Here is a 26,736-nt window from a genome sequence, read left to right as displayed (position 1 = left end):
GCAAGGCAGGTCTTGAACTCTAAAGCAACAAGAAACCTCATCCAGGCAATTCATAATTTCCATGTGGCATTGGAAGTGCCTCGCTCTCCAGGTTAAAGGGGGCTCTGAATATCCTAATCTACACCCTGAAATAGAAGGGTGATTGTGACATATCTGTGCCATTAATTACAATCTTTAGTCTCTTGTTATCTTCAACTGTGCTGGATTCTGATAGAGACCAGGGTGGTTCAGCCAGATTTTACAAGCTAAATCTTCTCATTCTGGTGAGGGCTTTAGGAAGAAGCATAACTACTTCCTCACTTCAACAAATCTATCATTGAACTCTAGGAGAAAACGGTGGAGTGGGGACCTCTAGGAATCAGTTCCTCCACCAGAATAACTATTAAGTAGGCACGAACCATCCAAATCAACTATTTCTAAACTCTGGAGTCCAGGAGTATACTGTACAGCATCCAGGGAAGAACAAGAGGAAGAAGTTGGTGACTTATGGTAAATATCATAAAACTGCTCTCTCTATATGGTAGTTACTGTCACCCATTCTCCTACTCTCATGGCAGGCAGGGATCTAGCCCCGGCATTGCTTGCTTGTAACAGAAAGGTACATAAAAATCTACTTGCCCAAGTTCTGGGGTGGGCTGGGCTAATCACGGCTTTTGATTTACTTTGGATCACTGGGAGTCAGGCTCTGAGGGCAGCCATTTTTTCAACCCACCCTGAACAAAGGCAGCGGAGGAGACATAAAGACACTAAGCTTCCTCTGAGCTGTAGAGGACAGCTGAAGGGCTGCATTTGCTGTGTAGATCAAGAAAGTGCAGAACTGGGGAGCCATGGAAGAAGTTTCTGGCACCCTTCCTGACTTCTGTCTCAGCCCCTCCTCAGGGCAATCTGTAGGTGACCAGAGCCCCCTTTGTTCTGGCTGGGAAAGGCTGACTTGGGAAACTCTTCTGTGGTGTGACCCTTTCCCAGAATTTGCCCTCTAGGATAAAAGCAGGTCGAGACAAGGGAAGCAGTGCAAGAAACAATTGAGATGTATGGCCCTGGGCAAAGGCTTACCTGCTTTAAGTCCACAGTGGAACACCCAGAAAAGGGAGAAGGTCTGACTCCTGGGAAGCAAATGGGATATTCAAACTCCTGTAAACAGGGATTTCCTATGCCATTTGCAAGCACAAGCACAGGATAAGACACAGAGTCAGAAAAGACAGGGAAGACCCTGTACTTGCATTCACTTTGGGCAGACCTTCCTGATAGGAGGGATAGCACTCGAGAAAATCTCGGTCATGTCACAAGCTGGTTTCAAGCTCAAGAAACAGAAATCTTAGGGAATAAATCCAAGAGTTAACATTATAAAATATTAAAGTGTGCAAAAAAAGATGAAAAGACAAACAAAGAAACAGAAAATGAGGGCCCACCCAAAAGAATAGGATAAAAATCCAGAAAACATTAATGAGGAAGACCAGACTAGTAGATATATGGGGCAAAGAATTTTAAAACTTGATTTTCAATATGCTCAAGGAGATGAAAGAAAATACAAGAGGATGTCAGGAAAACAATGAATGAACAATATGAGAATCTCAATTAAGAGACAGAAATTTTAGAAAGGAAAAAAACAGAAGTATTGAAGTTGAAGACTATAATAACTGAAATGAAAAATTCCCAGGAGGTTTCAATAGCAGATTGGAGCTAGCAGATGAAAGAATTAGGAAACTCGAAGACAAGACCAGAGAAACGAGTCAGGCTGAGGAACAGAAAGAGAAAAGAAATCTAAGAAGTGAAAATATCCTAAAACACCTCTGGGATACAATCAAATGTACGAATAAATGCTTTCTGAGAGTCCCAGAAGAAGAAAATGAGAAAGGTGCAAAATATTTGAAGAAATAATGACAGAAAACTTCCCAAACTTAGCAAAAGTTACGCACACCCAAGAAACCCAAAGAACACCTAATAGGATAAACTTGGAGAAAAATATTCCCAATTTATAATACATTAATCAAATTGTCAAATGCAAAGGACAAGGAGAGAGTTCTGAAAGCTGCTGTACATTGGAGTACTAATTATATTAAGTGCCAATTTCTCATCAGGAACCATGGAGGAAAGTAGGCAGTGGGTTGAAACACTGAAAGTGCTGAAAGAAAACAACTGCCTACAAAGAATTTTTTATATAGCAAGAATTTCTTTCAAAAATGAAGGGAAGATTAAGACATCAGATAAGAAAAGCTGGGGAGTTCATCACCACTACACCTGCACTATAAGCAATGCTAAAGGGGAAATCTTCAGACTGGAATGGAAGGACACTAGACAGTGATTTAAAGCAGCATAAAGAAATAAAGACCTCCAACAGAGGTGTTAAAATGCAAATGCATAAAAGTAATGATAAATCTATGATTTTGGCCATATAATGTACAAAGACATAATGTGCAACAAGTACAAGAAAAGATGAGGGGATGGAGGGATATAGGAACAGTATGTGTATATGCTATTGAACTCAAGTTGGTATCAATGCAAATACGATTGTTGTATATTTAGGATATTAGATTTCACAATGAAAATACATGAAAAATATATGCAGATAAAAATGAGAAGGGATTCAATATGGTACAATATAAAAAAAAATCAAATAAATATGAAAGTAGGCACATGCTGGTTTGAAAATGTTATGTACCAAAAAAGTCATTTTCTCTTAATCCTCATTCAATATTGCTTAGGGTGGAACCCTCTGATCAGATTGTTTCCATGAATATATAATCCACTTAACTGTGGGTATGACTTTTGATTAGATGAAGCTGTGACTCCGCCCATTTAAGGTGTGTCTTGATTAGATTTTCTGGAATCCTTTAAAAGGGAAAACATTTTGGAGAGAGTTCAGAGCTGACAGAGTCAACACAAGACCCAAATGTTTGGAGATGCAGAAAGAAAACGCCCCTGGGGAAGCTGTTCGAAACCAGAAGCCAAGACCCCAGCAGATGCCAGACTTGTGCCTTCCCAGCTGACAGAGGTGTTCTGGACTCACTGGTCTTTCTTGAATCAAGGTATCATTTTCTGGATGCCTTAGTTTGGACATTTTTACAGCCTTAGAATGGTAAACTTGCAACTTAATAAATTCCCTTTCTAAAGGCTGTTCCATTTCAGGTATATTACATTCCAGTAGCTTTAGCAAACTGAAATAAATCATTAATGGGAGAACTGAGGGACCGAAAGGGAATAAGATTTACAAAGACTAAATAGCAAAATGGCAGAAGAATGTCCTGCATTATCAGTATTATCTGAAAGTGTAAATGGATTAAACTCTCCAGTCAAAAGGCAGAGATTGACAGAAAGGATAAAAAAACCAAGACCCAACAATATGCTTTCTATAAGAGAGTCACCTTACATTCAATGACATAAGGAGGTTGCAGGTGAAAGAGTGACAAAAAAAAAAAAAAAAATAGATCAGGCAAGTAGTAACCAAGAGAGAGCTAGGTAGCTATACTAATATCAGATAAAGTCAAAAAACAGTTACATGGAACAAAGATGTCATTATATACTGATAAAGGGATTAATTCAATAAGAAGACATAACAATTATAAATATATATGCACCTCACAGCAGAGCCCCAAAATATATAAAGCAAATATTGACAGATTTGATGAGAAAAATTCATGGCGCTACACTAATACAAGAGACTTTATTACCCTACTTTCAATAATGGATAGAACATCTAGCCAGAAGAATAATAGGAAGTACAAGACTTGAATGATACTCTAAATCAATTAGAACTAACAGACATATATAGAACAATTGACCCAATAGCAACAGAATACACATTTTTCTCGAGTGCGCTTTGATCATTCTCCAGGACAGACCATATCTTAGGTCCCAAAACAAGTCTCAATAAATTAAAAAATACTGAAATCATACAATGTATCTTCTCTGATCACTGTGAAATAAGGACAGAAATCCAAAGCAGATAGGTGGAAAACTTACAAATACGTAGAAATTAAGCAATGTACTCTTAAACATCCAGTGGCACAAAGAAGAAATCACAATGGAAATTAGGAAATATCTTCAAGTGAATGAAAATATAAATACAACATATTAAATTTGATGGGATGCAGCAAAGGCAGTTCTAAAATGAAATGCATAGCTCTAAAGCCTTCTGTTAAAATACAAAAAAGACTTTAAATCAGAGATATAATTTCAAAATAGAAAGAAGTAGAAAAAAGAGGAAACTAAACCTAAAGTAAGCAGAAGGAAGGGAAAAAAAACAGTAAACAGAAGCAAAACAACAACAACAACAACAATCAAAAGCAGGTTCTTCAAAAAGATCAATAAAATTGACAAATTTTAGCTGAACTGCTGAGGAAAAAGTGAAAGGACACAAATAACTAAAATCAGAAATGAAAAGGAGGACATTATTCATGGCTGGAAGGACTAAATACTGCTAAGATATGAATTCAACCCCAAGTGATTTACAGATTCAAGGAAATCCTAACCGAAACTCTAAGAGTCTTCTTTGCAAAAATGGAAAAGCCAATTATCAAATTTATATGGAAGGATAAGAAGCCTAAATAGCCAAAGTCATCTTGAAAAAGAACAAAGTTGGAGAACTCATACTTCCTAGTGTTAAAACTTATCACAAAACAACAGTAATCAAAAGAGCATGGTATTGACACAAGGACAAACTATAGAGCGTTGGAATTGAATTGAGAGCTCAGATCATTCTTCACATTCAAAGCCATCTGACTTTTGACAAGGGGGAAAGACCTCTCAAGTGGGAAAGAATAGTCTCTTAAACAAATGGTGCTGGAAAAACTGGATTTCTATTTGCAAAAGAATGGAGGTGAACCACTACCTCACAACATATTTAAAAATCAACTCAAAGCAGATCAAAGACCTAAACATAAATGCCAGAAGTATAAAACTCCTAGAAGAAAACATAAGGAAATATCTTTAGGATCTTGTGGTAGGCAATGGTTTCTTAAACCTTACAACCACAACACATGCAAGAAAAGAAAAAAAAATAGATACATGAGGCCTCTGATTTTATCATGAAAATAAAATGACAACCTACACAATGGGAGAAAATATTTGGAAACCACATATCTGACAAGGATTTAACATCCAGAAAGTATAAAGAAACATTTCAACTCAAGAAGAAAAAGAGAAACAACCCAATTTAAAAATGGGCCAACTACTTCTGTAAAGAAGATACACAAATGGTCAAAATGCACACGAAAAGAACTACCATTATTAGGTCCATTACTTGAAATAAAATGATCTTAGCACAAAAATACATGTTAGCAAGTGTTATCTCCAATTCTAACACCAAAACCAACTCAATGGCAAGTTCCCCAAGCCCTTTGAATCAGTTTCCCTGTAAGAGCAACAGTGAGTCAAATCAGAATGTGTTAGATCCCTTACAGGCATATTACATGTGAGACATTGAAAAATCATGGGGACTGATTCATTCCTGGGTTTCACACCAAAAAACAAAAAACAAAACAAAATAACAATCAAGATTGCTTATTAACCTTTAAGAGAACAGCCCTGACCACTGTCAAGTGAGGCCTCCTGGCCTCTGTCCTAAAGAGTATTAATTTCCTCTCCCCTCAGAGAGGAGTAAGATGTGGTGTCAGAGAAAGCGTGGAGTCCTTGCTTTTTCTCTCCCACACCTAAAGAAATCAGATGACAATTTTTAATAAAAATTCATACCTGTTGTGCACTCAAAGGAACAACAGATGTTACACTCCAACCACGGATACTTCACTACCATCCCTGTCTGGCAATATGCCAATCCCACATGAGAGTCTAACAGTCCCCCCCACTTCTCCTCCCCTGTCTGTTCAGAAAATAAGCATACCTTGGAATCCTGAGACTATTTGGACGACATCTTCATACACCATCAGAGTGGCGGACCGCTCTGGAAGCAGGCCAAGGCTCAGGGAGGAGAACACTGCAGAAACAAAACGGGTAGATGGGACTTTTTACACTTAGTCGAAAATACACAATCTGTTCCCATTGGCACTAGTTCTTGGTATTCTCTAATATCAGATCAATCAGTAATACATATTTTTATAATGATCAACAAAAGACTTCGAATATGCTATGAAAGTGGTGTAATCTCTCATACAACAACTGTTTGCCCTACTAATAGTCAACTTTCTGACCATTAGAAGTTTTTAATAGAGTGCCCAAACTTCCTTGCATTAGGAATATATTAAAAGTTATAATGTGTGTATACTGTATGAACAGGTAATATATAGCATTAGATACTAATATTAAGAGAGACTTATAAAATATGTGCTTAAGTTAATGTATGTACCCCAGGGTGAAAGAATACCATGGGAACTAATAAGATGTTTATAGAATTTGTGCTGTTTTCAAATTCTTGCTTCAGTACCTGGACTTCCAACTAAAAGCTTCACAAAGCCTGGGTAGAACATACGAATTTAAGAGAAAATAAATAAGTACATTATGGAATGATTATAATCACTAACATTACTGAGCCCTTGCCAACAAGCCAGAGATTGTTCCAAGTACTTTAATTTTGATTATGTATTTAAATCTCAAAATAACTCATAGATACTTTTAATATCTCCATTTTATAGGTGAGAAAACGAAGTGCCCAAGCCAGGAATTGAACTCAGGCAGTCTGAGCCTGCATTCTCTCCTCTCAACCATCATGCTGCATAGACTCTGGCTGAGACATTTAAGACACTGTCCAGTCCAAGCCTCTGGGTGACACAAGAAGACAGTGAGGCCTAAGAGGTAAGTTTCTTGGAAAATATCAGGAATGAGCAATAGCAAGGGCTAATGGTATCATTGACTTAACACTGGCTCCCTAACAGTGCGCTGGGGACTGGGAAAGGGGACCCCAATCTGCGCATACACCCTCCAACATTCAGTTTACGCAGAGCCACTACATACTAGGCCCAGTGCTAGATCCCACATGGAAGAGATAAAGAAATGTAAAGACAGTTAGGCCCTTTAAGGGTTATGCCCTAGAAGGGGACTATATGATGGTTTGAATCTGTTATGTACCCCAGAAAAGCCATGCTTTTTTTTATCCAATCTTGTGGGGGCAGAGTTGTTGTTGGGTGGGAACTTTTGATTGTTTCCATGGAGATGTGACCCTGCCCATTCAAAGTGGGTCTTAATCCTTTACTTGAGTCCTTTAAGAGAGCTCTCAGAGAGGGAGAGAGCTCAGAAAGAAAATGTCCCAAGAGAAGCCAGAAGGACCCACAGGAATTGAGAGAAGCTAAGAGAGAAAGGAAATGCCCACAGAGACATTTTGGAGAGAAGGACCAGCAGACATTGTCACATGCCTCTTCCCATGTGACAAAGGAACCCTGGATGCCAGCAGCCTTTCTTCTGAGAAGTTATCCTCTTGTTGGTGCCTTAAGTTGGACATTTTCATGGCCTTAAGACTATAAATTTGTAGCCTAATAATTCTCTTTGTAAAAGCCAATCCATTTGTGGTATATTGAATACTAGCAGCTTTAGCAAACTGAAAATGCCCCCAATAAACAGCTGCTAAGACAAGCAGGATGTGGTGAGTGCCATAAGATAAGAACGCATGCGGGCACTATGGAAAACAGTCTGGCAGGTCCTCAAAAAGTTAAATACAGAGTTATCCTATGACCCAGTAAGTACACTCCTAGGTATATACCCAAGAGAAATTAAAATGTAGATCCATACAGAAACTTGTACATAAATGTACACAATGGCATTATTCACAATAGCTAAAAGGTAGAAACAACTCAAACGTCCACCAACAGACAAACGCATAAACTCAGTGTGATATACCCATACAATGGAATATTATTCAGCTGTAAAAAGGAATGAAGTCCTGATGCATGCAACAACACGGCTGAACCTTGATGACATTGTGCTGAGTGTAATAAGCCAAACAAAAAAAAGCAAATAGTATATGATTCCACTTACACAAAATATGTAGAGAAGACAAAATCCACATAGAGAGAAAGTAGATTAACGGTTGCCAGGCCTTGGGGGAAGTCAGTGCTAATGGGCACAGGGTTTCTTTTTGGAGTGAGGAAAGTGTTCTGTCAATAGATAGTGGTGAATATACAACCTCTTGAATTTATTAAAAACCACTGAATTGTAAACATTAAGAAGGTGAAGTTTGTGGTATGTGAATTATATCTCAAACACACAAAAAAGAAGGATACACTTTGGAGTTCAAAGTTGGGAGAAGAGTTCATACTGGGTTGGGGGAGGTAGAATCAGAACTGGTCACAGCAAAGGCTCTCCAGATTTCCTGCCTCTTCCTATCCCAATCCCCCCCAACACACACACCCCGCTGATGGTACCTGGTGGTCCTCATATGAAACAGCATGGGCACTTAGTGCTGGGAAGGAAAGGGCAAAGCTGCAATCTCCAGGTTCACTTCACCTCCAAGCCACCAGCCACTTGAGTGTGGATCCCGAGGCTACCTGCTCCCCTAGGAGCTCCCAGAGTCACTGTGTTCCCTGGGTGTTGGGGGACTGTGAGCCCTGAAATCACCCAGGATCCATTGTCCCCAGACGTGTTGTCTTCTATGACCACCCCATGGTGTTCTGAAAACATTTCTAACCTAAACATTCAGTTCTTCCAAACATAAGGCACCTTCTCTGACAAACTGTTTTTCAAACTCCCTTTCTTTCAGGGAAAAATGCTTCCCCATAGTCACTATGGCGGGTGGTGGCCGAGGCAACGGTATAGGCTTTTGACACAGGACAAGAAGGCTTGAAGACCCAGTATCAGCTGTGAGCAGGAGGGGTGAGAGCAGTGGAGCGGCCTCAGGCCTCTGAGCAGATGGCATTCTGACTCTTCTTAGAGAGGGTACTGGTTGGTGTCTGCAGGTTCTTTTCATATAAGTACACATTTGCTATTTGAGAGGTAGAGAGAAACTAACACCTCACTCTACCTGGGAGAATGAGGAAGACTTCCTGGGGCAGAGAACAGGCAAGCCGGGATTTCAGGATGACAGATGAGCTTGACGGGGAACATACACAGAGAGGGGAAGATGATGTCATATTCCTTCAGAGACAGCTAGTTGCTGGGGGAGGCCAGAATATAAGAAATGCAGGGGGAAGTGGCCAGCGGGAGGAGGCTCTATGTGCTTAGGCTGAGCCTTGTATTCAGCCTTGAAGGATTCCAGGCAGGTGTGTAGCATGATTAGATGCATTTAGGGCACTAACTCTCAGTAGTGTAGGGGGTGGTTTGAAGGGCAGATCAGTGGCAGAAGACCCAGCCAGAGGCCCGTGCAAGAGTCCAAGGCATGGACAGGACAATGGCTATGGTGATGGAAATGACTAGGACAGATTACATATTTTATAGCAAAAGGGGGCTGTTATCCTTACACCGCATACCCTTTCCCACCCCCTCAATTTACACCACCTTCCTTTAAAGGGAAAAAGTCAACACATGCTCCAGGAACTACCATCAAGGAATCCACTTCCAAATCTCCTAAGGATGCACATGCAAACAAAAACATCGTATGCACAAAGTAAAGTTTCATTTTTAGAAAAGGCTCTGAGCTCTTTTCTCTTCCTTGCCCCTAATCACCTGGAATTCCAAAAATGTGTTGACTTCCAAAAGCATGCATGAAAACAATGATTACTTTGCAATTTTCACCGCAGACTTGTCTAAATTTTCGTCCCATTTTCTATTAGATTTCATTTAAGAGTATCTTTTTATATTGAGAAGAACATAATCAGAAACATGGGAGGGTCCTGGAAAACTGTTCAAGTAATTAATTTAGAGGCAAGGACTACAGGTTCAGAAAGCTACGCTGGAAGCTCACGGGTGGGGCCAGCAGGCGGCAGGAAGATCCAGACCCTGGGAGACTTCATTCCTGCCTAAGCCCTTCCAATTCAACCATATCGGCTGACGATTGGACTCATTTCGTGGGTATTATGGGTATTATGGAAATGGCTGCTTTTTCTCAAATGATCAGGGTTCAGGGTTTGGACTCTGGCGTCAACACTGCTGATGGCCCCTATAGGATAACCTCTAGTTCAGGCCTCTGTTATTTCAAACTAAAGCCCTAGCACATGTGCTTGGTGTCCCCAGGTGCCCTAAACTTTGCTCATCATCCCTCGGACCCTGAGACCTACTCCTCCCCTGCCATCTCCGGAACTCCATTCAGCACCCCCAGCCCTCCCCCTTACCTGAGCCAGGCCCTGGGGAGAGGGACGCCCGAGGGGAGGGGGAAGCCTTCCTTAGCCTTCTGCATCCTTCAGATAACTTCAGGGCTCAGATGTGACAGGTCTCCACACCCATCAGATGGGCTGGGCTCCATTGGATGAGCTGGGATGTGGCAGGTCTCCCAGACCATCACCCGCCCTGGGAGGTGCCATCTGCTCAACTGCCAGCCAGAAACCTGAGACCAGCTCATATTTCCTCTGATTCCTCCCCTCCCTTAACTCGCTCTCATCCATTCCCCAAGGACTTCTGGTTTTGCCTGCTAAGTATTTATCAAGTGTATCCCTGTTTTCTAATATTTTCCTGAATCATCTCCTCCTTTGTGTTGAAATCAACTCCCCTTCCCATATGTTCATAAAGACAGTGGTCTCAGGTTTTTAAGGTTAGTAAGACTTCTACTCAAAAGTACCTGCAGGTGTGTGTATGGGGGTATGAGGGTACTGTTCAAATAGAGATTCCTGAGCCCAGCCTCCTCAGATCAAAAGGTTGAGTCTGGAATCTGCATGTTTTAACAAGCATCTTCTGATGATGGTTAAGATCTAGCCCTCTTGAAGACTCAGTGCCACCTGGTCTCCTCCAGAAAGCCTTCCTTCACCTGGCTTACCCAACTCCCTCCCCAGCACCCCACAAAGAGGGGCTATATCGGCCCACCAAGTGCTCCCCCCATGGGCTGAACCGCTCTGTGTCTGAACTCAAATCATTAAACTAGCTGCACAGGAGCAAGTTCTGTGTCTTTAGATCTGTATCTTGGTGATTAAGACAGCACCAGGCACACAGTAGGTGCTTAATAAGTGTGAACAGACCTAACAATATGGGGAATCAAGAGACACCTGGGTTTTGTGAGGCACGCACACTTCCAGGCACTCAGCTTCCATAGCTCCCTGAGGAGGCAGGGGCCCACCCAGTGGACAGGGACAAGCACGACATCAGCAATTTGCCAGCATGCATGGTGCTAGGGGGCCACGCAATTAATAAGCACCTGCTATATTTCAGGCACTGTAAATTATTCCATATTTTAAAAATAATTTTTTTTTGCAAAAAAATAATTAAAAAAAAATTAGTGTGGTAGGACAGGCCATGGAGACCCGGGTTTGATTCCTGGTGCCTGCCCATGCAAAAAAAGAAAATTAGTAGTGTGGTAGCATATATTCAATGTAAAACTTATTTTTGAGTGCTCAATGCACTGGCATTCAGTATATTCAGAATGTGGTACCACTATCACCACCATTCATTAATGAAACTTTTCCAACACCCCAAACAGAAACTCTGACCCATTAAGCAATTACTTCCTATCCTCCTCCCCCTAGTCCCTGGTAACCTCTAATCTACTTTCCATCTCTATAAACTTGCTTATTCTAAATATTTCATGTAAGTGGCATCACAGATTATCTGCCCTCATATCAGTTTTCTGTTTTCAGCCATGTTAACTAAGTTTTAATTGAAACTGTTCTAGAAGTTGGTCTTAGCTCTGTTTTCCAGAGATTGGTGTTGAAGCTCAAAGGGTGTGATCGCATATGGGGGGCCAAGAACCCAGATCAGTGGGTTTCTAAAGCTCATACACTCTGCACTGTCCCAGGAGCATTTCCCTCCTACTCCAGGTCCCCATCTTGCTCATGGAATGTCGGTGCTGATATCTGATGAGGTCTGGGCTCTCGACGGAACTGAGATGAGGAAAGGAGGCTTAACTGCTGCTCCCCACCACCCTATCCCAAACTTAATTTGTCAGGCCACATCCTTGGCCCATGGTGAGTCAACAGGAGGGGAAAAGAGAAAACAACCTTGTGATCCCTCCCCACCTCTCAGGTTTCCTGCGTGAGTGAAGAAGGGAGAAGCTCTGTCAGAGGTACTGCCCAAATCCCATCTTTCCTGTATGAACCCACATGGAACAGATGGGATGCTGGGGAAAGGAGCAGAAACCCAAAGTTCTTGACTCCGCTGTGTATGTATAACCAGGTGGGACCCCACCCTGCTCATAAAGAATTTGATCCCAACTTCTCTTCATGTCAGGGGTCCCAAAAGGCAAAGCAGATAAACTTAAATATTGTACTGAATGCCCGACTGACTCCATCACCAGCTTGGAGCTAATTCTCAGGACTGAGCGAGGGAGCTAATAGGACTAAGAGAGCCTCACCAGGTAGTCGGATTGGCTTCCATGGGGCAGAGTTTGGGACGTAGGCCTGCTTTGAGGCGGTGACCATCAGCTGGCTGCCCAGCTTGTACTGGAACTTCACGAAGGCGACGCCATCTGTCCCCGAGGTGCCGGAGGCAACAGACACTTGGTTGGTGAAAATCTCAATGAGTGCATCTGAGATGGGCTGGTGGGTGCTGGCATCGCTGACATGCACCTTCAGAGTCACCTCTGGAGTAGGGAAAAGACCACAGAGAACAGGCGCTATAAGCTGGGAAACTGTAAATGTGATTCTGCTACAATTATGATAGGAACATGCAAAGAAAACCTGGTCACACATTCTAACCAGGGAAATTTTCTTCTTAGAGATCCCTTTTTACTTTACAGGATTTCATATTTTCTTCCAAACCACTGCCCCTTGCAAGCCACTTTCCTTTTCACAAAAACAAATAACCCACAGGAAAGCCTATCCCTTTTTGATCCTGTGCAACAAACAGCACTCTTCTTATCCTCCCCAGCATTATGCACAAATGCTGGAAAGCGTCCATCCAGAAGGGATGTGCATGTGCTTAGCTCTGCAGCCAGGTCTCAGCAGTACCCGTAGACACGGAGCTAAGTCACCAAGGTTCTTTGTGCTGGTAATCGTGACAAACTGTAAAACATATCTATAAAGGGAAGGGACAACAGAGTGGGGCAAAAGAAGACTAGAAGAATTAAAAAATAAGAAGTGAAAGTTTGATGAGACTTTGATAAAGCCCAGTCAGTAATATTGGCCAAACAGGTAAACAGAGACTCAATGTGGGAACTGGACAAAACAAATCAATGTTGAAAAAATTAAAATGCAATGGATAATTTTCATTTACCCATGCAATAGTTTTTACTGAGCTCTTCCTTGGTGCCTAGAGCAATGAGTAACTGTATATGACCACAGCAGTGAAGAAGAAAGATGATTGAGTGACAGCAGGTGAGTAAACAGGCAGATGCTATGCTTGAGGGGAAGCATGATGCAGACATCATTCATGGAACAGCATGTGCAAAGGCTCAGAGACAAGAAAAAGCCAAATTCGTTGCAGAAGTTGGGATGGACTCTGAAGAGCTGGATGTGGAATTTGAGAAGCAGTGAGAGATAAGGCTGGAGAGGCATGGTGGGGGCCAGGTCAGGCAGGCTTTGTAGGTGACCTAGAAATTCTATTTTTTATCCTAAAGAGAATGGATGTGAGAATCACATCTGTGTTATAGAAACATCTGCCTCTGAGTGGAGAGTGAGTGGGAGAAAGGTAAGGCAGAGACTGAACATCCAGTTAAGAGGAAAGACCAGGTGGGACAGACTCTGCAAGGCAGTGGACACCAATTAAAGGACAACATGGAGGAACAATTCCAAGCTGACCCCTGCTCTGAGTCCTTTCTGCAAGGTATGAAGGGCCCCAATAGTGCCCGAGACATTGAGTCCAGCTGGCCCCCCACAGGCCTCAGATCTGCAAGCCCTGTTGGTAAAATGTGGTAGGAAGTTAGGAGAAGCAGGGGAGGATGGGGAGGCTCTTGTTCCCCAGGGAGGAGACTGGGCGAATGGCCCCTCTTGATGATGGACTGGGCCGGGGAGCTGGCCTCGAGTTCTACTGCAATGGCCTCGAGTTCTACTGCAATACCCTCGAGTTCTATTGCAATTCACACTCTAAATGTTACTCTCACTTCTGCCAAGCACTAGTCATCTGGCCTCAAGCAAGTATCCACCTCTGGGGCCTCAGTTTCCTCATCTGTAAACTGCGTGCATGAGCATCATATCTTACTGGAGATGGCCCAGGTGGAAGCACAGAGTGAGCGTGCCATAGACACTGGCTGCTCTGGGCTTTACTCCAGCCGTTAGACTGGAAAACAGTCTAGATAGCCATAGTGTTTGAGGGTACCAGGGACAGGGCACAGACAAGGGAGCTGGGCTCCAGAAACAGGATGAATGGGACAAGAATTTCTTCTGGTTTGAGAAATTACACCTAGTAACCTGTCAGCGACTCATCCTGTGACACTAAAGGAAACTTCAAATCCCAGCTGGTCAGCCATTTCCCCACAGACTGACCCATACATTTCTGACTGCATGACCATTGAGGATAGCTTAAGAATCCCATACTTAATTCCTACAGATTTGCACCAGAGAAATCTCTCAAAATCTTTCACAAAGAAAAAGGAAGTCACACAACCACGGAACATGGTGCTTCATAATAGTGGAGGAGGAAAACAATACGAAGAGAGGGAGAAAATCAACATCATGAAAACTAAGGACGTGATATTACAAAATACAAAATATCTAAGCTCCCTAATTTTACTAGTTATCTCTTTAAAGAATTTCTCTTGCAGTAACATATAAACAACTAAAAAACTCCCACTTTAAGCACTTCCAAATGTATCATTCAGTGATGTTAATTACATGTACAATGTTTTGTACCATCGCCACCATCCAATTCCCCCAATTTTTCATCATCCAAAACAGAAACTCTGCACCTATTAAGCAATAACTGCCCCTTCCCCTCACCACCTCCCTGCCCCCTAGTAATGTGCAATCTACTTTCTGTCTCTGTGAATTTGTCTATTCTAGGCATTTCACATAAGTGAGATCATACCACATTTGTCTTTTTGAATCTGGACTAGGGCTACCTTAATGCAGACATGCAGGATATACCACTATACATGCATTTTCTTTTTAACTTGACCTTCCTCCACCCTTTGGTGTGCTAAATTATGCCATAAATTAGCTTAGCTCTCATTAATATGCACGTACCAGAACCCTCTAGAATGGCACGTGGGAGGGTGGCTTTTTTAGGGCTGCATAGATAATGTATGCAATTTTATGGTAATGTAACATTTACCAACAATTGGGATCACAAAGTTTCTGCATTCTCTTCTCTGCTGGCTGAGGAGGATGACACAGCCGAGATGTGGAAAAAGCTAAAGGATTCACGAGTCAACCAAGCAAGAGGGAGTTCTACTATCATCCACACCCTAGTTTCTACCATTTGAATTTCTTCTCAGACAATATGGGAAGCTTAGTTCATGTTCTGCAATTATATACTTCTAAAGAGATTACTTAGCTACTTCTCTCGGTGTGATAGGATGTGGAAAATGTCAACGTGGTTAGGCAATTATCACAGACAACCAGGGTATCATTTTTATAGGGTGACACTTAGATTACCTGTTCAATGACAAAATTATTCCCACTATAAGATGACAAGGAGAGCAATCTGATGACTAGGAACCACAATTTGCTAACATTGCCCACATTTTCCAGATAAGAGGAACAGCCTATAAATGGTCCCAAGACCTAAACGCGCATGAAGCCATGCACTTCTTCCTTGGTCAGTGTGAGCCTAAGGGTCCTCACCGCAATCAAAGTCTGGCAGAATTCTTTACTCCCCACTCTGCACATCCATCACCACGTTCTGTTGATTATGATGCCACAATAAGTATCTCACAACACACCTTTTTTCTCCAATCTTGTTAAAGTCACGCTATTTCAGGACATTGGCATCCATCACCCACATGGCTGCCTCCTGACAGAACTGACACTGTGCTGTCATTCTTCTACCTGGAAACCAGGGGGAGCCATCCAAAGTACTACCCGACCATTGCCTACCTCCCTCCATCCCTCAGGGATGCCCCTCCATCCCCCACGAAGGAGGCAGCAACTGGAGCTGGCCTGATGCCTGGGTTTGTAGGCTCCAAGAGCTAAAGGTTGTTTTTACACTTTAAAGAGTTGGGGAAAGAAATCATAAGAATAACATTTGTGTCTCATAAAAATGATCAGAAATTCGAATTTCAGTATATATTTGTAAACTTTTCTAGGTTTAATTCACTTACTATTATATCAGAGAAGTTGTAGGTTTACAGAAAATAATGCAGAAAGCACAGAGTTCCCATATATGCTTGCCACCACACACACATACAGTTTTGCCTATTATTAACATTTTGCATTAAGGTGGTACATTTGTTAGGATTGATAAAACAATATTGTTATAATTATGCTATTAACTGTATCCTGTAGTTCACATTTTGGGTCATTTATTTATTTTTAAATTTTTTTTTCAAAGAGAGAAAGAGTTTATTACTAGGTGTGGAGCAGGAGAGCAGATGACCTATCGGCCCCAAATCTGTCTCTCCAAGTTTAGGGGGTTCAAGGTTTTTAAGGATTTTAGCAAGGGGAGATGAGGTCATTTTAGATAACAAGTTCAAAGCAGAAAAGGAGACAGTGTTATCATTATTTCAATAGGAGAATGTAGTCAGAAAGGAAAGGAGGCAGAGCTGTAATTTCAATACTTAAGGTGTAAGCCCAAAGGAAGGGAAACAAGTTATCTTTCAACAAGAGTCTAGCCGATACGATTTACAAATGTAAGGGCTGAAACTAGTTAATGGCTAACTTCAAATTCTTTATTAGTCTTAGGAACTCTGCCCTACAAAAAAATGGGTCATTTATTTTTTTAAAAGAAGTTTGATTGATACATATTCACATATCATATAATCCATTCAAAGTGTACAATCAATGGCCTTTTGCATAACAGATTGTGCATTCATTACTACAAGCAATTTTAGAACACTTTCATTACTCCAAAAAGAAAAACCCCATACCATTTAGCATTCATCTCTCAATTCCTCTGTTCTTCTCCAGCCATACATAACCACTAATCTAATTCTGTTTTTATAGATTTACTTATAATTACATTTATACAAATGAAGTCATACAATATGTACCACTTTGTGTCTGGTTTCTTTCAATTACCGTAATGTTTTATTTTAAATATTGTCTTGTTTCTTTTAATTAGAGAAATTGCAGGTTTACATAAAAGTCATGTAAAAAAATACAACATTCCCATGTACATTCCCATTTCTTATTGACACTTGGCGTTGGTGTGGTACCTTTGTTACAATTGATGAAAGAATTTTAAAATACTACTGTTAACTATAGTCCATAGTTTATATTAGGTGTATTTTCCCCACATACCGCCCTATTATTAGCACCTTATAACAGTGATATACATTTGCTATGCTACAAGAAAGAATATTCTTATATTTGTACAATTAACCACAGGCATCGCCCACAACAGGGCTCACTATGTTATACAGACCCATGTTTCTTATAACTTTCTCTCTAGTTACATACACAACCCAAAGGTTCCCCTTTCAACCACATTCACAAACATAATTTTGCTCTGTTAATTACACCCACAATAATGTGCTACCATCACCACCATCTATTTCCAAATATTTACAATCAACTTAAACACAAATTCTACACAAATTAAGCATCAGCTTCTCATTCTCTACCCGTCTTCTATCTCCAGGTAACTTACATTCTAGATTCTAACTCCATCAATTTGCTTATTATAATTAGTTCATATTAGTGAGATCATACACTATTTGTCCTTTTCTGTCTAGTTTACTTCACTTAAATAACATCCTCAAGGTTCATATATATCGCCACATGCATGAGGACTTCATTTCTTCTCACAGCTGAATATTATTCTATAGCATGTATAGACCACATTTTGTTTATTCATTCATTAGTTGATTCACACTAGGACTGCTTCCCTCTTTTGGCAATTGTGAATAATGCTGCTATGAGCAGTGGTGTGCAAACGTCTGTTTGACAACCTTGCTTTCAGTTCTTCTTAGCATATACCAAGCAGCAGGATTTCCAGGTCATATGGAAATACTAAGCTTCCTGAGGAACCACCAAGCTGTCTTCTACAGTGGCTGCACTAGTTTGCATTCCCACCATCAGTGAATGAGTGTTCCTATTTCTCCACGAAACCTCTCCAACATTTGTGGTTTACAGTGTTTTTTATAATAGTGGCCATTCTAGTAGGTTTGAAATGATACCTCATGGTTTTGATTTGTACTTCCCTAATAGCTAGTGATGTCGAGCATGTTTTCATCTGCTTTTTAGACATTTGCACTTCCTTTTTGGTAAAATGTCCATTCAAGTCTTTAGCCAATTTTTTAATTGGGTTGTTTGTTTTTTTATTGTAAAGTTGTAGGATTTCTATATATATTCTGGATAGTAAACCCTTATTGGATATGAAGTTTGCAAATATTTTCTCCCAATAAGTAGACTGTCTTTTCACTTTCTTGACAAAGTTCTTTGAAGGTCAAAAGTTTTTAATTTTTGAGGAGGTTCTATTTATATAATTTTGCTGCTTGTACTGTGGGTATAATAAAAACTAAGAAATTATTGCTTACCACAAGATCTTGAACATTCTTCCTACATTTTTTTTCCCTAGGATTTTTATGGTCTTGGTGCTTTTATTTAGGTCTTTGATGCATTTGGAGTTAATATTTGTATATACAAATGTTAACATTAGTTGTGGATATACAATTCTCCCAGCACCATTTGTTAAAAAGACGATATGGTCCCAGCTGAGTGGATTTGACAGCCTTGTCAAATACTAATTGGCCATAGAGGTGAGGGTCTATTTCTGAACTCTCAATTGAATTCCATTGGTCAGTATATCTATCTTTATGCCAGAGCCATGCTCTTCTGAGCACTGTAAATTTGTAAAAGTTTAAAGTCAGAATGTGTGATTCCTCCAGCTTTGTTCTTCTTTTTCAAGATTTTTTTTTTTTTGGCTATTCAGGCCTCTTACCCTTCCAAATAAATTTCATAATTGGCTTTTCCATTTCTGCAAAGTAGGCAGTTAGAATTTTAATTGGGATTGCATTGATGTCAATTTGGGTAGAAATGACATTTTAACTGTATTTAGTCTTCTAATCTATGAACTAGGAATATCCTCCCATTTATTTAGGTTCTCTTTGCTTTCTTTTAGCAAGGTTTTGTAGTTCTCTGTGTATAAATCCTTTATATCCTTGGATAATTTTTTCCTAAATATTAGAGTCTTGTTAGTTGCTATTGTAAATGGATTCTTTTCTTTGATTTCCTTCTCAGATTGTTCATTACTAATGTATAGAAACACTACTGGTTTTTGTGTGTTGTTCTTATATCCAGTCACTTCCCTGAGCTCATTTATTAGCTCTAATAGCTTTGTTGTAGAATTTCCAGGGTTTTCTATATATAGGATCACGTCATCTGCAAATACTGAAAGTTTTACTTCTTCCTTTGCAATTACAATGCCTTTTCTTTATCTTGCCTAAATGCTCTACCCAGAAATCCTACACAATGTTGAATAACAGTGGTGACAATGGGCAACCTTCTCGTGTTCCAGATCTTAGAGGGAAAGCTTTCAGTATTTGCAGATGACTGAAAAATCATATATGCCCATTATCATGTTGAGGAAGTTTCCTTCTATTCTTATCTTTCAAAGTGTTTTTATCAAGAAGAATGCTGGATTTTGTCATGCGAATTTTCTGTGTCAATCGAGATGATCACATGTGTTTACCCTTAGATTTGTTAATATTATGTATTACATTAACTGATTTTCTTGTGTTGAGTCACCCTGGCATACCTGGAATGAAACCCACTTGATTCTGGTGTATGATTCTTTCAATGTACTATTGGATTTGATTTGCAAATATTTTTTGAGGATGTTTGCATCTGCATTTATTAAAGGAATATGTTTGTGACTTTCTGTTCTTATAATATCTTTATCTAACTTTGGCATTAGGATGATACTGGCTTCATCAAATGAGTTAGATAATGTTCCCTCTTCAATTTTTTGGAAGAGTTTGAGCAAGACAGGTATAATTCTTATTGGAATGATTGGTAGACTTCATCTGTGAAGCCACCTGTTCCTGTGCTTTTTTTTTCTTGGGAGGTTTTTGATGACTGATTCAATTGCTTTACTTGTAATTGGTCTGTTGAGCTCCTCATTTCTTCTAGAGTAAGTTTAGGTTATGTGTTTTGAGGAACTTGTCCATTTCATCTAGGCTGATTCTCCTGCTGCTCCTTCTCATCTTTACAGGAAATGTCTTTCTACATCTTCATTTTCATTTTGCTAGTTCCTGTTCATTCGTTAAAAGTCCCAGTTAAGGTTTATTCAAGCAACAGCTCATGTTTCACTAGCCCCTCCTCAACTCGGGTTAAATGGGCCTCATCTTTGTTCCCACAAACTCTTCTATATATGTGGACTGACTGATGCTGCTCATTTTTACTTCCTTTTCTCCTACATTTATTTTAGACTACTGTTGGTGACTGAATCATGTCCCCAACAAAAGGCACGTTCAGGTCCCAACTGCTGGGCCTTTGTGTGGACCCATTTGTGAAAAGGATCTTTGAAGGTATTATTGGTTAATTGGCCTTACTGAACGCAGCTGGGCCTTCATCCAACGTGGCTGGAGTCCTTATAAGCAAAGGAAATTGGTTATAGAAAGAGAGGCCATGGGGAGCAGCCAGAATCTGGCTGTCAATGGAACCCAAAAAAGAAAGAAGACACTGCCATGTGCGTTGCCATGTGATGGGAAAGCCAAGGAACCTCAAAAATTGTCTGCCAGTCAGAAGGTACGGACCCCAGGGAGGAAGCCAGCCTTCTAGCCTCTGAAACTGTGAGCCAGCAAATTCCTGTTGCTAAGCCAACTCATTGTATGGTATTTGTCGTAGTTGATGGGAAACTGAACAGCTACTGTGTGGGTGTACAGTGGTGATCAAAGAAGACACAGGTCTCATCCTGAGCTTTCAGTTTTATTTTAAAACTTAACATAAAAACTAAAAATACATACCAAAATATAATTATCACCTGGGAGAAGAGCCCCAAAGGAAAACTAGGTACTGCAAGAGAGCATAACAGAGACTGTGTGTGTTGTGGTGTTGGATGGGGTGTTTGGGGGGGGGGGTGCTTTCCAAGGAAATGTCTTTTAAATTCAGGCCTGAAAGATACATAGGAGCCAGGGGAAAAAATCCAAGCACTGGAGTTCTATGCCTAGGCCCTCATGCCTGGAGGTTCAGCCCACCCACTTACCACTCTTCAGAGGAACTGTGAACCCTTCAACAGTCGAGTCTCATTTCTAAAATTCATGTTTATAACCTTGAGGCCTAGCCTGTTACCCAGAGCCAGCTGTGATTCAGTAAAAGTTTGCAAAATGAACGAACACTGGAGCAAAACTAACCATCTTCAATGCCAGTAGCCGTGTATGGGTACTTACGTGTAAGTAAGCTTAGATGAGTTAAAATGAAACAGAATTAAAACCTGAGTTCCTTGGTTGCAAGAGGCACTTTCAGGATCCCAATAGCCCTGCAAGGTTGGGGAGCCCACTTTGGATGGCACAGACAGAACCCCTCCACGTTCCTTTAGACAGGGTTGATTACATACTACAAACTCTCATCTCAGGATCTGTGTCAAGAATCCAGGGCATCCAAATGGCTCACTGAACTCCCAGGAACATCTACTTGAGCATGACTGAAGCACACCTGAGCAGGCTTCAGAGGGCCCCACCCCATCAAATGACCCCCCACCCCCACCCTGTCCTCATTTCCCACACTGTCCCCTATTCAGGGAATCACAGGAGTTCAGGGCTCCTTGACCCTGCTTTGTGCTGATGGTGCCCTCACCTGGCAGGCTGCCCACCCCAGATACCCTTCCCTGTGGCAAATGCCCTCACCTTCTTAAGTCTCTGCTCAAATGTCACCTCCTCAATGAGGCCTACACTGCCCACATTAAAAAAAATTGCATTATGGAAATTTACAAGATATATAAAAGTAGAAGAAAAGAGTACACGGAACCTTTCTGTACCCATAAACAAATTTCAAATATCATCAGCTTTCTGTCATTCTTGTTTCATCTATTCTTCCTCTACCTTATTTCACGTTGTTGCTCTCATTTTGTGTTTTTTTTTTTTCTGGAGCATTTTGAGGCAAATTCCAGACATCATATTATTTCCACATAAATATTACAGTTTGCAACTCTACAAAATAAAGACTTTTAATATCACATCCAATTAAAGTATCAATTGCCTTATATAATCTTCTACTCAGCATATGCTCAATTTTCTGATTGCCTAAAACATTTTTTTTTTACAATTCTGACCATCCTATTGAAAAAGTCAATACTGACCCCACCCTGCACTTCCAATATTATCCTGCCCTGCTTCTTCTTTTATACATGACACTTATCAATCCTAACATGCTTATAATGTATATGTTTCTTAACAGTCTCACTCTACCAGAATATAAGCTACAAGGAGCTATTTTGTCTGTCCCTTTTTCTTCATTCAATAAATGTACTGAATGAATCACTAAAACCAATCACAAATAAGCACTTCTGGACATCACCAGGTACATGGCCTAAGTATCCCTGGTATTTTGTTCCATTTATTTCTTCATCATTATTGCTTTAAGTAGATATCAAAATTTATTTGAAAATTATTAATCAATTCTTTGATAACTAACAACCATTAATTAACTATATCTACATAGAGAGATATATATCTATACATAGAGAAAGAACTGTAATTAACCAAAAAACATTTGTTAATCGGCTACTGTATGCTTAGCATGATGTTAGTTACTGTAGGAGATTAATAAAAGAAGGGGAAAAACAGATATGGCCCTCATTTTTAAGTTTACAGTTTTGAGGGGGAGAAGGTAAGATCAATGCATGTGAAACAATGAACTAGGAAGCAAAAACGGCTAAACTGGGGAGGAGAGTAAAAAATAGCGCAAAGAACAGACTAAATGAGGTCTGGAGTTTAAGAACTGACAGCCTCCATAGAAGCAGGAATGGCATTTGCAATATTTAAAAAGAGCATTGCATGAGTATGTTGAACCAGAATGGACGTCAGCTCCTGGCTACACCCTGGCCCTTTTACTGATTAATTTAGTTCAGTGGGATGATGCTTCTGGAGGAGGTGAAGACTGAAGCTGAGACGGGAAGAATGGGGAGCCTGGGAAGATGAGTGACATAGCAGACATCTGTCAGGCTGGGCGGCCAACCAGCATCTTTTGAACACCCTCCTCTCTTTGAGGAATGCTCCCCCATCATGTGTTCTGCCTCCAATAGAAGCCAAAAACTTGTTTTCCTAGCCTCCCTCGTGGCTAAGATGTGGAATGGACTCTGGCTCTGCTAATCTGATGGCCTCGTGCTGCATTGATTTGGAAAACAGCCACATAAAGAAGCCGGTGCTTTTTCTGACCAAGGGAACCCCAGGTCAGGCACCTGATTGGGAGCTGTAGTGCAGACTCAGGACAGGAGGAGGCAGTAACCTGGACATCGTCCTCCATCTGGTTTGGGCACCATTCTGGCTCCCAGAAATTCTGGGAGCTGTTTAGAAGCTTTAATAAACATCTTTTCTACTTAAAGTAACTAGAGTGAGGCTGCCATTTTCACTCCTCAGGTCTGTACCATTTTCCAAGGACTGAGGAGTATCCCCTTGGAGCCACGGCCCTCCTGCTGTCCTGTGGTGCCCCTTTCTATACAATTCTGGGCTACTCCTCTTCCCACCTCCTCCAGGTGGATGGGCCCTGAGTATGTGCCAGGCCTCTCACCACACACTCTTACTCAGCGAATTATTTCATCAGGAATGCAGCCATCACCTCTAGAGCATCCTTTTCAAATTTTCAGCCAGTAACAGGGCCAAGAAAGAAAAAACAAGTGCTCAGGAACTTTTCCTCTTCATGATTCAGAGCTCCTTCACTCTTGGCAAACGTGAAGACTGGCACAAATGATTCCATTTTAAGTCATTACAGACAGTATCCGTTTTGTGGGCAGAAAACTGAATACTATATCTTATCCAACATCATCTTTTAGTCATTTCCTTTCTCTCTGCCATGGACTTAGAATTAAATGCATTCAGGCTGCTTCAAACAGTTAGCTCTGGAGAAGGTACCTCAGAGAAGGAATAATGACAAGGAAAGAAGGAAGGAATTACGAGGCAAAACTCACAGGCACATGCAAGACCCCCCCCCTTAATATTTGACAAAACTGCCTGAAAACATAGAAAGACCATATATAAAGCACACCTGCTTTTCTTCTCCCCCTCCATCTCAAATGATAGTTTATACCTTTGGCTATTTTTCTACAAATGACAACACACTTATTTTATAACTTCTTATCCAAACTCCAAAGCAAACATTCTCAATCTCTCTCTTAAAATGAGATGCTAACATGGAATATTCCGGAACATAAAGTCCTTTGTGGTTTCTGCTGGGAATAGAGCGGTGAGAACAACTTTCACCTGTTTTTGAACATCCTATACTTCTCTGCTCTAACTCTGGCTTTATCTTGGAAGGGACAGGGAAGTTCCTGGACTGTGTGTGTGTGTGTGTGTGGTTTGCTTGTTTCTGTTAAAGTGTTTGGCCTCCTTTGCCCACTTCTCTTTCTCTTTTACATCTGTCCAATTGGCCTTTAGCCTGGGATTTTAATTTTGTCCTCTTGTTTTTTAGAGGTGTTCATTTCCACAGCAACTTCCCCACCACACCCCACGTTGGGAACCCAGCATTTGCTGAAGTGATCATCAAGGGCCCTGCAGAAAGAAAGCCCAATTCCACCAGGTGATGAGGCAGAGGCTCTCAGCTGAAGCTGCCTGGGACTTCTGGGACCACTTAATGTCAAAAGAGCAGCTGGAAAGCAAGCTGCTATACTTAGCCTCCAGCACTATGATTAGTGATATTTAACCCATATTCTGGGCAGTTACTATGGCTTCTCATGTCTTAAATAACGCAATAAGAGGTTATTTGATAATTTAAAAACGTCTTCCAAATGAGAAGTTGTATTTAAAGTTTTCCAAAGCAGAGGAGATTTTACCCCCACGCTATTTGGTGCTACCATTTTAAATACTGGCATGTCTGGAATGTCTTTATATTTATCAACCTTCATCCACATCTGTCTTCCAGTTTAAGAGGCAACTTTCTGCCTAATTATTTCATTTCTCTTATAAACATAAGAGATTCATTTTGCTTTCTAATCTGATGCAATTAGGATGCACTTTTGCTATACTAGAGTTTTCCTGTAATTTATTTCTCCAGTTTCACACATTAAATATGCACTTTATATTGTTCAATTTTATTTTATTCTCAGAATTTAATGAATCATGTCCTCCAAGAAAGTTATATACTTTTTAAAAATACACAATATTGCTCAATAAAAACCTGATACAACATGTCTTTCTCAGGATTCCATCACATGCAATTTCCACCTGCACTAAAGCATTTGGCAATCCTTGGGTGCATTTAATTCTAAAAGTACTCTTCAATATGGTGTTCTGCAAAGGCAAAACTTCTGTTCCATCACTAGTAGAGAAAGGACAAACGTGGGCAAATTCACAGAGACAAATCTGCCAGGCTTTGGAGACTTTCCCCATACAGTGATCAGCCCCTAAACCCTCTGCTTTCACTTACCTTCTGCTCTTGTTTGTACCAAGAACCTCCCTAAAACCTCTCTGTTGAGTTGACAACACTTAAGTTTGCTGCTGTAGCCTGGGAACTTAGAATACCATTTTGTGCCTTTTTCATGCTCTGTGATCTCTGACCATTGACTTATACTCTGATCCTCCTGAAAAGACGGCTATGAGGTAGACTCAACAGTTACAGCTTCCATGTGGAATAAGGAAGGGAAGAGACGGGTGCTCTTTACTCAGCTGCTGATACCGGTTGACCACCAACTGCAGGGCATGTGCTTTAAACTTTTCCTCCATCTCAGTCTCATAGTCCCAGCAGGGTCTGCATACTATAAACTCTCTCCTAAATCCCCTCGGCCCTCTGTCTCTCCCATACATATACTTTGTCTCAGCAAGGCTACCAGGAGATCTCTGGGCGATGAATGGATTTCTCCCCTCTCTATAAGAAATGTGCATGCAGATCAAACTGATGATCATCCCATTAACAATACCTTCTAACCACCATCATGGAGAATGCTGAACATTGAAATACACAATGAAAAGCATCCAGAGAGATATAACAATGAAGGAAATTAGGATATATACAAAGACACACGCATTGATTTTATTTTCTTCTACTCCTTAATGGAAATGGAGAACATAATATTCAAATACCAACAGCTTCTTCGAGCTTTTGGGGAAAGAATCCTTTTAAGTCCTATCTATCCATTCACAAGTTAAGCAGCAGAAGTCATTCTCTGTTTAGCACCTGGCACAAATGAGACTTTCTGGGGATGGTGCCATATGCACAGTGAGGCATACAGAACTACAAAGTCATTACATTCTTGCAGCAAATCAAGGGGTTAGAAAAAGTACTCCTGGAATTATCTGCCACAATTGTGCAACTTGCATACATAATTGAGAGTTCACAGTAAAATTTATAACAATGTTCTGATGATCTCACCTAAGAAACATTGTTGCCTTGTCAGATACACATCAGACAGCAACCCTGTTCATATGGTATCAAGAATCACATGTAGCTCTAAAGTACTATATGAAAGTACTTTCATATAGTACTTTATATGTATATATGTTTATATGTTTATATGTATATATACTTTCATATGTATATATGAAAGTATGCCTACTTATGGGGGGAAATTTCTTCTCCAAAAAAATATTCA

At 40.6% G+C, this 26,736-nt stretch overlaps 1 protein-coding gene across 2 annotated transcripts in view; it reads right to left on the bottom strand.

Moving 5' to 3' along the window:
- FAM171A1 (family with sequence similarity 171 member A1) overlaps window positions 1–26,736 on the bottom strand; it is a 145,129-nt gene that overhangs the window by 55,919 nt on the left and 62,474 nt on the right. Inside the window, exons 1-3 of one of the 2 annotated variants that reach the window (XM_077169330.1) lie at window positions 15,492–15,695; window positions 12,314–12,541; window positions 5,837–5,929 (exon numbers count right to left, since the gene is read on the bottom strand). In XM_077169330.1, coding sequence (XP_077025445.1) covers window positions 5,837–5,929; window positions 12,314–12,380 — 160 coding nt within the window. In that variant the 5' untranslated portion in view covers window positions 12,381–12,541; window positions 15,492–15,695. Of the gene's footprint in view, window positions 1–5,836; window positions 5,930–12,313; window positions 12,542–15,491; window positions 15,696–26,736 lie in introns of those variants that run through there. The other variant, XM_077169329.1, reaches the window with a different exon arrangement.

This window comes from Tamandua tetradactyla, chromosome 7 (assembly GCF_023851605.1).
Source record: "Tamandua tetradactyla isolate mTamTet1 chromosome 7, mTamTet1.pri, whole genome shotgun sequence".
Classification (NCBI taxonomy): domain Eukaryota; kingdom Metazoa; phylum Chordata; class Mammalia; order Pilosa; family Myrmecophagidae; genus Tamandua; species Tamandua tetradactyla.
This window is presented reverse-complemented; position numbering and strand designations above follow the sequence as displayed.